The following is a 12,572-nucleotide window of genomic DNA, read 5'->3' on the forward strand; positions in this document are numbered from 1 at the left end:
GGATTCGAACCTGCGACCGTAGCGGTCGCGCGGTTCCAGACTGTAGCGCCTAGAACCGTTTGGCCACTCCAGCCGGCCCGCGATAAGTATGAATTTCATTACCAGATGCTGGAAATAAAACTTCTACTATGTAACAACATAAAATGAATAACCTGTTTATTTGACAATGTAGTGAAAGGAGAAATTAGATTAATGGCATTGGTAACAAAATTACTGGGAAATGATTTGTATTTGTTCAGGTATTCGTCTTGCAAAACGTAGGATTAATACAAATGTTTTTATTTTTATTTACAGCTTTTATATTCAAAGAGCTTTATACAAGAAAATACAGCTCTAAGCACTAACATAATAGTACATTCTTAAAACGACGAAAAAATATAACAAATAAATATTTATAACGCATTTGTACTTCAGTTTAGGAACTAGAATATTTTAGGCTTCAATAAATACATTGTTTGACTAGCATATAATAAGTCATTAGTGTTGGTTCATCATCGCACTTGGCTCCTTTGAGAAGAGAGACCGTCATTGGATGTTGGTCCTGTTGCTGTTTGAATTCTGGAACTGATCCTGCAGGCAAAGTGACTGTGAGGAGAAGTTCTTTCCTTTCTAGTACATTCTGAGATTCTGTTCAGATTCCTTCCTTCCCTGTAAAACCGTGCAACATAATTATTTGATACTTGAATGTAAGAATCATTTTCACAGTTTCCACATTAGTGGATCAGTGAACATACCTAGCCTGCAGGGTTTCTGATCCAAGTCTTGTCCGTTTGCGAAATGATGCGGCAGTGATACACCTGCAGGTGAAAATGATAGTAATTAAATATCGCATGAAGCATAAAAAAACAACGACAAATTGTCGTAATGTTACTAGATTTTTATTTAATATATTATACGACAAAGAAATTGTTTTATAGCTCTAACAGCTGTACGTGTAAGTTATCAAGAGAACAACGTGTGCTACAATTATGAAAAATGTGAGCAAAAAGTCTGGAGACACCTTATTTAAATCTATAGGATCATGTTTACTTCATTTCAAGTTATTTTTGTCTGTCCTGGTGTGGTGTGTATTTTGTGCCGGGAAGCGGGTTCTCCCGGATTCCATGACGTGAGGGCCGTGTTTGTGAGTCAGCTGATGTTGAGAACGTTCCAGGTGGACGAGCTAATGCACCGTGCAGGTCTATAATTTCCAGGACAAACGAGCCGACAGCTTCCTGCTTTTGCGAAGATGCTGCCACCGTTTCAGAACGACAAGGGGCAGTTGTCCAGGGCTCTGGGGATCTCACAAGAGAACGTTGTATTTTTGTGGCTCCACAATATAAAAGAATATTTTATTAAATAAAAATGTTTCAGAGTCAAACTTCTCGAAATTTTTTTAAAGAAAACAAAGAAAGAAAGAAAAAGGAATGTAATAGAACAGTGGCCGCCAAACGTGTTTCGTCAAGAGCCAATGCTGACATTATTGGACAGCCTCTCGGGCGCTAATGTGCGGATTTACAGTTAATTGCTAACCCACATAAAGTAGTACGTTACGAGCCCATAACAGTCTACCAGCAATAAGGGCGAACGATAAATTGGCCCCCGACCTCTAACTAATGCTCGTTAAGAGTCGGCACCAATCGGAACAGTTCGGGTTGACTGTTCTCTGTTCCACATTGCTGCCATACTCAGTGGCCACGAATATGTGACAATGTAATTGTCTGGCGAAATATGTTGTGTTTTCTGGGAGACCAGAAACTTAATAGGAATAAATGTACCTACATTATGCAATGTCAGACAAGGACACAAATTTTTACTAAATGCTTGAATGTCGGTTTTATTCTACTCATTGTGCTGCATTACAACAGCTTTAATTTAATGTTCCTTGCTACAAATAAGTACGTCATTTGAATATCTATATCTACATCTACATCCATACTCCGCAAGCAACCTGACGGTGTGTGGTGGAGGGTACCTCGTGTTCCTCCATCGGTTCTCCCTTCTATTCCAGTCTCGTATTGTTCGTGGAAAGGAGGATTGTCGGTATTCCTCTGTGTGGGCTCTAATCTGATTTTATCCTTATGGTCTCTTCGCGAGATATACGTAGGAGGGAGCAATATACTGCTTGACTCCTTGTTGAAGGTATGTATCTCTGCAACGCAATCCACGAATGCATGTTGCTTTCGTGTCGAAATTTGTACCGCAGCAGCCGATCGGTACGAGTTGTCAGTGCCGTAAGACAAACTGCAAAACATTCCTCCCATCGTCCAACACCCCAGTGGCCGCACTATTTACCCCTCTGACCCTGAGGTAAGCAGCCAACTTTACTTCGCCCAAGGCACAATTCGTCAACGACAATTAAAATTAAGCACATACACATATCAAAAAAAGTTTTGCATCACCTCGGTTCCGAGAGTTCCGGAACCTGTACATACAGAGATCAACATAGACATCATTTCCAACCTTTTTATTGCTCATGAATACAACATATTGCGTGTTGTACCACCATACAGCGAGACCTTCAGAGGTGGTGGTCCAGATTGCTGTACACACCTTACCTCTAATACACTGTAGCACGTCCTCTTGCATTGATGCATGCCTGTATTCGTCGTGGCATACAGTCCACAAGTTCATCAAGACACTGTTGGTCCAGATTGTCCCACTCCTCAACGGCGATACCAGTGGTTGGTGGATCACGTCGTCTATAAACAGCCCTTTTCAATCAATACCAGGCATGTTCGATAGGTTTCATGTCTGCAGAACATGCTGGCCGTTCTAGTCGAGCGATGGCGTTATCCTGAAGGAAGTCATTCACAAGATGTGCATGATGGGGACGCGAATTGCCGTCCATGAAGACGAATGCCTCGCCAATATGCTGCCGATATATTAGCACTATCGGTCGGAGGATGGCATTCACGTATCGTACAGCTGTTAAGCCCCTTTCCATGACCACCACTGTGTACGTCGGCCCCACATAATGCACCCCAAAATAGCAGGTCACCTCCACCTTGCTGCACTCGCTGGACAGTGCGTCTAAGGCGTTCACCTTGACCGGGTTGCCTCCAAACACGTTACCGACGATAGTTTGGATGAAGGCATATGCGACACTCATCGATGAAGAGAACGTAATGCCAATCCTGAGCGGTCCATTTGGCATGTTTTTGGGCCCTCTGTACCGTGTTTCATGGTGTCGTGGTTGCAAAGATGGACCTCGCCATGAACGTCGGGAGTGAAGTTGCGCATCATGCAGCCTATTGCTCACAGTTTTGAGTCTAACACGACCTCCTGTGGCTGCAAGAAAAGCATTATTCAACATGGTGGCTTTGCTGTTAGGATTCCTCCGAGCCATAATCCTTAGGTAGCGGTCATCCACTTCAGTAGTAGCCCTTGGGCGGCCTGAGCGAGGCATGTCATCAAGAGTTCATTTCTCTCTGTATATCCTCCATGTCCGAACAACATCGCTTTGGTTCACTCCGAGACGCCTGGACACTCCCCTTGTTGAGAGCCCTTCCTGGCACAAAGTAGCAATTGCGGACGCTATCGAACCGCGGTATTGATCGTCTAGGCAACGGCTGGCCTACGGACAGCGCGAGCCGTGTACCTCCATCCTGGTGGAATAGCTGGAACTGATCGACTGTCAGACACCCTCCGTCTAATAAGCGCTGCTCATGCATGGTTATTTACATCTTTGGGTGAGTTTAGTGACTGTTTCTGTACGTATTTCAATTCATTACTGAGCTTCTAAACTCATAAGAAGCTCTTGACGCTAGATGACTTTTTCGAATTTTGCTGTTCAGTGTATCCATACTATTGATAAAAATGGATGTATGTATCTGTGTATGTTCCACGTCTCCTAAACCAATGGACCGATTTCAACCAAACTTGGTACACATATCCATTACTGTCGGGCAACAGTCACTTTGGTGGAAAGAACCACCTACCTATCATAGTTAAGGAGATATGACGTCATCAACAATGAGATGCGTGCGTAAAATGCCGCATCATGTATGACATTGAAATTTATTACTCCTTTGATGCTCTCTCTGTTGACAATATATTACGCATACAGTATCCACATATGCTGCCGAATGTACTTCCATATACACTCCTGGAAATTGAAATAAGAACACCGTGAATTCATTGTCCCAGGAAGGGGAAACTTTATTGACACATTCCTGGGGTCAGATACATCACATGATCACACTGACAGAACCACAGGCACATAGACACAGGCAACAGAGCATGCACAATGTCGGCACTAGTACAGTGTGTATCCACCTTTCGCAGCAATGCAGGCTGCTATTCTCCCATGGAGATGATCGTAGAGATGCTGTATGTAGTCCTGTGGAACGGCTTGCCATGCCATTTCCACCTGGCGCCTCAGTTGGACCAGCGTTCGTGCTGGACGTGCAGACCGCGTGAGACGACGCTTCATCCAGTCCCAAACATGCTCAATGGGGGACAGATCCGGAGATCTTGCTGGCCAGGGTAGTTGACTTACACCTTCTAGAGCACGTTGGGTGGCACGGGATACATGCGGACGTGCATTGTCCTGTTGGAACAGCAAGTTCCCTTGCCGGTCTAGGAATGGTAGAACGATGGGTTCGATGACGGTTTGGATGTACCGTGCACTATTCAGTGTCCCCTCGACGATCACCAGTGGTGTACGGCCAGTGTAGGAGATCGCTCCCCACACCATGATGCCGGGTGTTGGCCCTGTGTGCCTCGGTCGTATGCAGTCCTGATTGTGGCGCTCACCTGCACGGCGCCAAACACGCATACGACCATCATTGGTACCAAGGCAGAAGCGACTCTCATTGCTGAAGACGACACGTCTCCATTCGTCCCTCCATTCACGCCTGTCGCGACACCACTGGAGGCGGGCTGCACGATGTTGGGGCGTGAGCGGAAGACGGCCTAACGGTGTGTGGGACCGTAGCCCAGCTTCATGGAGACAGTTGCGAATGGTCCTCGCCGATAGCCCAGGAGCAACAGTGTCCCTAATTTGCTGGGAAGTGGCGGTGCGGTCCCCTACGGCACTGCGTAGGATCCTACGGTCTTGGCGTGCATCCGTGCGTCGCTGCGGTCCGGTCCCAGGTCGACGGGCACGTGCACCTTCCGCCGACCACTGGCGACAACATCGATGTACTGTGGAGACCTCACGCCCCACGTGTTGAGCAATTCGGCGGTACGTCCACCCGGCCTCCCGCATGCCCACTATACGCCCTCGCTCAAAGTCCGTCAACTGCACATACGGTTCACGTCCACGCTGTCGCGGCATGCTACCAGTGTTAAAGACTGCGATGGAGCTCCGTATGCCACGGCAAACTGGCTGACAGTGACGGCGGCGGTGCACAAATGCTGCGCAGCTAGCGCCATTCGACGGCCAACACCGCGGTTCCTGGTGTGTCCGCTGTGCCCTGCGTGTGATCATTGCTTGTACAGCCCTCTCGCAGTGTCCGGAGCAAGTATGGTGGGTCTGACGCACCGGTGTCAATGTGTTCTTTTTTCCATTTCCAGGAGTGTATATGACGTTGTACGACATATAGTTAAAGAGATATGACGTTATAAACAATGAGATGTATGGAAAAATGCCGCATCATGCACGAAATTTTAATACATGCATTCTTTAGTAATTAGACACTTCTGCAATCGAGGCAAGAAAATCCCTGACACCTGGCAGAACGTTCAACTGCAAAGCACAAAAGGCTGTAGATGAAAACGATAGCTCTATATAGAGCTATTAAGAGGCGTTGCTATAGAGACGTTTACAAAATCGCGTTTTAGACGCGCGATGCAGCTGCACTCAGACCCGCCAGGATAGCCGAGAGCGCTAACGCTCTGCTTCCTGGACTCGGGTAGGCGCGTCGGCCCCAGATCGAATCCGCCCAGCTGATTAACGACGTAGGGCCGGTGTGCCAGCCAGCCTGTATGTGGTTTTTAGGCGGTTTTCCATATCCCCTAGATGAATACTGGGCTGGTCCCCATGTTCCGCCTCACTTACACGACCCGCAGACATTTGCAACACATTCGCACTATTCCATGGCTTACATTAGACACAGACAGCTTGGGTACACTAATTCCCAGGGGTAAGGGGGTGACGACAGGAAGGGCATCCGGCCACCCCTTAAACTTACCGTGCCACATCCGATTAACCATGGCCGACCCTGCGTAACTGCGGAACAAGGCTCAGACAAAGAAAGAAAGAAAAATGCAGCTGCTCTCAGCGTACAGGAACTGTTTCATAATTTCGGAGGGACTGAAGTTGTAATTTTTTCGGTATTACTCTATGAATACCGTCCCTTCTTGTTTTCATTTCGAATAGAAAACTGAGAAAATGAATACCCGTGCAATATTGGATTTTGCACCAATACTTGGTTCGGGCCGCAGTTTGTCTACCAATGAACTACAGAACTTACGAGCAGCTAAGACAACCAGTCTTGAAAGCCTTTATTGCATGGTTACTGAAAATTCTTCACTATCTCGTCATAAGAAATCGGATACCACTATGTAATACGGCACAGACGACTAGATACCAAGATAGGCCAGTATTAAAGGAAGCGGGCAGTACTGAAGTTGTCAGTAGAGACACAGTAACAGCAGAATAGATTGGTCAGCAGAGCTCAATGACTTCGAATGAGTACTAGTTATTGGATGACATCTGAGTAATAAATCTATCAGGAGTGTTTTATATGGCCATTCCACTTAAGGTCGCTGTGGATAGTTACACCAAGATATTTTATGGCAGACGCTGTCTCCAGCTGTTTGTCATCAATAGTGTAGCTGTACAGTAGTGGATTTCTTTTCCTATGTATGCGCAATATGTTACATTTGTTTACGTTCAGGGTCAACTGCCAGAGCCTGCGCCATTCATCAGTTCTCTGCAGGTCGTTCTGCAAATTCTTACTATCTTCTGGCGTTGCTACTTTGGTATAGACAACAGCATCATCTGCGAATAGCCTTAAAGAGCATCCGACGTTTCCTGCTAGATCATTTATGTATACTGAAAACAGCAACGGTCCTGTCACACTTCCCTGTGGCATTCCGGATATTACCTTTACATCTGCTGATATTGTTCCGTTAAGAGCGATGTGTTAAGTTCTATCTGCAAGAAAGTCTTGAATCCAATCGCAAGTCTTTTCCGATACTCGGGAAGTTCGTATTTTTTTCATTAAACGGCAATGCGGGACGGTCTTCAAATGGTTCAAATGGCTCTGAGCACTATGGGACTTAACATCAATGGTCATCAGTCCCCTAGAACTTAGAACTACTTAAACCTAACTAACCTAAGGACATCACACAACACCCGGTCATCACGAGGCAAAGAAAATCCCTGACCCCGCCGGGAATCGAACCCGGGAACCAGGGCGTGGGAAGCGAGAACGCTACTGCACGACCACGAGCTGCGGACCGGGACGGTGTAAAGTGCCTAAATGAAATCAGGGAACAAGGCATCAACCTGAGCGTCGTTGTCCACTGCGCTGTGGATCTCATGGAGGAACAGAGAGAGCTGAGTTTTGCAGGATCTCTGTTTGCGGAATCCATGTCGATTTTTATAGAGGAGATTTTCATTTTCCAAAAACGTCATAATTTTTTAGCGTAAAACATAATTCTACAACAGACTGACGTCGACGATATAGGTCTATAATTGTATGGATCTGTCTTACGACCTTTATTAAAAATGGGAATGACCTGCGCTTTTTCTTGTGTAAAGAGTGACACCACTGGATAGTGGATGACAGCAAATGAGTCATTTGGAGTCGCCAAACACGCTGTACCCTATGGCAATCTGATGTGACGGGCTACGTCTGGCAACTGCCTAGAGGGCGTTACCTGTCGCTATGGTAGCGCCAACAGTGAAGTTCGAAGAGATCCTTTACGCTGTCGAGTTCTTTCCGTGGTTAGTGTGTGGTCTGCTTTGTTCAGAAAACGGTAAATGCATCACGAGATGCACGTATTTTGCAGCACTGATAGGAAAGATTGTTGTTTGTATCAGCATGAGAATGCACCCTTTCATAAAGAAGAATTTGTGGAGCAATGGTTTGTGGACAACAACATTCCTGTACATGTATCCAATGGAACACCTATGGGATGAGTTAGAAAGTCGACCGCACTAAATACTATGCGTCCAGCATCACTGTCCTCTCTAGTTTCGGCAATTGAGGAAGAATGGACCTGCCATTCCCCCACATACATTTAGATACACTATGTGATCAAACGTATGCGGACACCTGGCTGAAAATGACTTTCAAGTTCGTGACGCCCTCTATCGGTAATGCTGGAATTCAGTATGGTGTTGGACCACCCTTAGCCTTGACGACAGCTTCCATATGAAAGCAGGCATACGTTCAGCCAGGTGCTGGAAGGTTTCTTGGGGTATGGCAGCCCATTCTTCACGGAGTGCTGCACTGAGGAGAGGTATCGATGTCGGTCGGTGGGGCCTGACACGAAGTCGGCGTTCCAAAACATCCCAAAGGAGTTCTGTAGGATTCAGGTCAGGACTCTGTGCAGGCCAGTCCATTACAGGGACGTTATTGTTGTGTAACCACTCCTCCACAGACCGTGGTTTATGAACAGGTGCTAGTCAGTGTTGAAAGATTTAATCACCATCCCCGAATTGCTCTTCAACAGTGGGAAGGAAGAAGGTGCTTAAAGCATCAATGTCAGCCTGTGCTGTGATAGTGCCACCAAAACAACAAGTGGTGGAAGCCCCCTCCATGAAAAAAAAACAGGACCACACCATAACACCAACACCTCCGAATTTTAATGTTGGCAGTACACACGCTGGCAGAGGACGTTCACCAGGGATTCGTCATACCAACACCCTGCCATCGGATGGCCACATTGTTTAGCATGATTTGTCACACCACACAACCTTTCTTCACTGTACAACTGTCCAATGTTTACGCTCCTTACACGAAGTGAGGCGTCGTTTGGCGTTTACCGGCGTGATGTTTGGCTTATGAGCAGCCGCTCGACCATGAAGTCCAAGTTTTCTTAACTCCCGCCTAACTTTCATAGTACTTGCAGTGGATCCTGATGCAGTCTGGAGTTCCAGTGTGAGGGTCTGGCTAGATGTCTGCCTATTACATATAACGACCCTCTTCAACTGTCGGCGGTGTCTGTCAGTCAATGACAGACGAGGCTGTCCTGTATGCTTTTTTGCTGTAAGTGTCCCTTTACGTTTCTACTTCACTATCACATTGGGAACAGTGGATCTAGGGATCTGAGTAGTAAGGTATGACACAAGTAACACCCAATCACCTGACCACGTTCGAAGCGCGTGAGTTCCGCCGAGCTCCCCATTCTGCTCTCTCACGATGTCTATTGAGGCCGCTGATATGGAGTACCTGGCAGTAGGTGGTAGCACAATGCACCTAATAAGGAAAACGTATGTTTTAGGGGGTGTCCGGATATTTTTGATCACATAGTGTACCTCATTGGAAGTGTCTCCAGCAAAATTCAGGGCGATGTAAAGGTACAGGGTGGCGACACCCCATGTTAATACCCACTAACAGGTCTCCAGGTACTTTGGATCAGACAGTGTAGTAAGAATGAAGATAAGAGCTCAAGTTTCCGTGGACGAGATCATTGAGACAGAGCACAAGCTTGTATTGGAGAGGCGTAGGGACGGCTGGACGGGATTTGAACCACCTTCCCCCCGAATAAGAGATCAGGACTGGGCCACCTCACTTGGACAGTCAGTACACTATCTGGAGTCTTGAAAGCATTATGTATCTTGCTAGTGTTGCATGCATCGGCGACAGAAAGAGTTTCGTATCAGAAATGTACATAAATGTGGTGGTTACATTAATGCACAATGAAGAACACATTGCAGTCTGTACCTGGATTTCCGTGGAATATTTCGTACACTGTACGCCCAGCCCGCTCGGTCGCGTATTGATGCCTCCGTCTTGGGGTGATTCGAGGGTCCCCTGAAACCCGTGGCGCGGCATGTATTTCAAGAAGTCCTGGGGTGGGTCACAGCATCTCCTACGCTGAGCGTTTGGTGTCACCCCAGACTGGAACGTTACTGGTCGGCCGCCTCCAGCTGTCCCTCCGGCTGGAGCCTGCGGTGCAAGTTGGGGTTGGCGCTGTGGCGGTCGCGGCTCCTCTTGGACGGGAAGGTGGCCGAGCAGCCGGGCACGGTGCAGCCGTGCTGAAGCCGCAGGTGCACGTTGCGGTAGTGCGTCTTCACGCAGAAGTGGTTCAGGAACACCTTCCCGCACCCTACGCACCTGCGCGGGTTCTCTTTGTCCATCGGTATCTCCCTGCTCGGCGTGTCACGGTTCTCCTCTAATGGTTCTGACGTCTCAATCTGAGAAGCCAAACAAGCTTCATCCGAGTTTTGCCCCTTGCTCTGCTTGGGGGTATCCTCAAGAACCCGCATCTTCAGTTGGTCGTCTATACATGTCTTTTCATCAACCTCACTGTTTGGATCACTACAGTCTCTGGTAACTTCGCCAACTTCTGTTGCGATGCACTTCTCCGGCTCCACGTTGATAAAATTTCTCGTATCTCTAGGAACAACCTCTCTACCACTTGGTGCTTCCTCGTTGTCCTTCACATCCGAAACTAATTCACTATATGATTCCAGACAGCTGTAATCATCCATCCCACTTTCTGGTATTTTACAGTTGTCTTCAACACAGCCCTCTTCATTTTCTGGACTCTGCTCCGATTTCCGAGTACACAGATTAGTATCGATATCTGATACATCGCCGACTGGTACACATCGATCTTTCTCCTCCCGAACTTCTGATGTCTCTTCTGTGTGACTGATGACTGCGACACATTTCTGCTGGTCTGATCGTCCTGCATCATATGTTCCATCTGTGATAGTTTGTTCGACACATTCGTTGAAATCCCTTTCACTTACGACAGACTCTAAGGACAGTACGTGAGTCCTTTTTGGGCACGACCCGTAGCGTGTCGGATTTCGACTTTTTCGTTTACGCACTCCCCTCAGGGGTAATTGCTCGCTGGCTTTGCTCACATCCTCTCTTACGCACGTCCTTTTTACGTCACTTAACTCCTCCTTATCATGGTTATCAAGGTGAGTGTCTTCACTTCTGCACTCAGTTTTCACATCAGTAAACTCCTCCTTAAGTTGGTTTTCTTCGTAAGGGCCTTGTGAAAACTTCTGATTATCAGTGTACGGGTGACAAAGACTTGCACTGAAACTAAACGGCACTGACGAATTTTCCTCTTCTTTCTCGTACTCGCCATATGGTTCATCGATTTTCTCAGTCTTAATGGCAACACCATTGGTAAGTGGTCGTAAACGTATGTTATCCGATGCTCCATCGGCGTTTTGATACCAGCTGTCTTCTATCTTCTCGTCATACCTGCAGGAAGAGAACATTAAATCAGCATTAATAGTAGCAAAGTTGATGTACTAATGACATAACAGTATTAGCATTATAACGCATAGGACGACTAGTAACTGAACTGGAGAGCTTACTAAAGTGCTACTGTTTGTATCCACTGTGAAAATTCGCCATACGCCACTGCAAGTGAAGCGAGTTATTTATGTGAAATAGCTAAAGACTGAAGGTTAATCATTCGTTGTACTTTTCACTAGTTTCCACCTTGGCAATGAGCATGTGTAGGATTCAGTTTTTTGAACACACAGTTCTAACTGCCAGGAAGTTTGAAATCAGCTCAGATTTCGCTGCAGAGTGACAACGTTATTCAGCAAAAAATCCCCTCTTCTGTGCTAACTGACTTACCCACAATATCATTTCTCAGAAACTATTTCTGAACGGCCTCAAATATTTTGTTGGTGGCGATCCCGTTCACATTGCATGAAACAGTAGTATTCCGAACTGCCCCATGCATCTTCTGACGTTATGCACTATATCATTAATTTATAACGTATTGGGATTAGTATAGGGCTTGTAACACTTACCTGAGGTACCCCTGAAGTTACTTTTATAGGTATACATTTAGTTGTGTTAACGACTTGTTGAGTTCTCTATGCTTGGAAGATATAAAAATATATACGTAAACATAGTCTTCCGCGTACGTTGTCACAGTCACAGTTGAAAAGTACGCTGAAGATGCCCATTTGTAGTGCTGACCGAAACATCGGAGAATTTTACGTGTTGACAATGCGGTTATATGTCCAGAAGAACTTTATTGAATGTCACAAATACAATTTGATATTTGGTAAACTGCTGTTTTCTTTACTGTTGCTGTTGTGGTCTGATACAGATAGTCTGTCCAACGTAAGGCACTTCATCTCTGTATAATTCCTGCACACTATACCCATTTGAACCTGCATACTGTAGGCCAGCCGTGGTCTCCTTCTGCAGCTTAGTATTTCCATCCTCTCCTCCCCCCACACCATACACTTCCTTCCATAACCAAACTGACGATTCCTTGATGTCTCATCAGAAGATGTCTTGCCAAGCGCTCCTTCTCTTAATCAAGTTGTGCTAGAAAATTCAGTGGCACCTCATTGGTTATTGGATGTACCCATATGATTTCCAACATTCTTCTATAGCACCACATTTCAAAAGATTCCGATCTAATCCTGTCTGAACTGCTTATCATTCACTTTCAGCTTCAGTACAAGGCTACACGACACT

General features: G+C 46.3%; 1 protein-coding gene across 1 annotated transcript in view; it reads right to left on the reverse strand.

Moving 5' to 3' along the window:
• Nucleotides 1–263: 263 nt before the first annotated feature.
• LOC124805002 (zinc finger protein basonuclin-1-like) overlaps nt 264–12,572 on the reverse strand; it is a 297,696-nt gene continuing 285,387 nt past the window's right edge. The window contains exons 7-9 of the mRNA XM_047265399.1: nt 9,825–11,327; nt 735–797; nt 264–648 (exon numbers count right to left, since the gene is read on the reverse strand). Coding sequence (XP_047121355.1) covers nt 10,010–11,327 — 1,318 coding nt within the window. The 3' untranslated portion in view covers nt 264–648; nt 735–797; nt 9,825–10,009. The remainder of the gene's footprint in view (nt 649–734; nt 798–9,824; nt 11,328–12,572) is intronic.

The sequence above is a fragment of the Schistocerca piceifrons genome, chromosome 7 (assembly GCF_021461385.2).
Source record: "Schistocerca piceifrons isolate TAMUIC-IGC-003096 chromosome 7, iqSchPice1.1, whole genome shotgun sequence".
Taxonomy (NCBI): Eukaryota; Metazoa; Arthropoda; class Insecta; order Orthoptera; family Acrididae; genus Schistocerca; species Schistocerca piceifrons.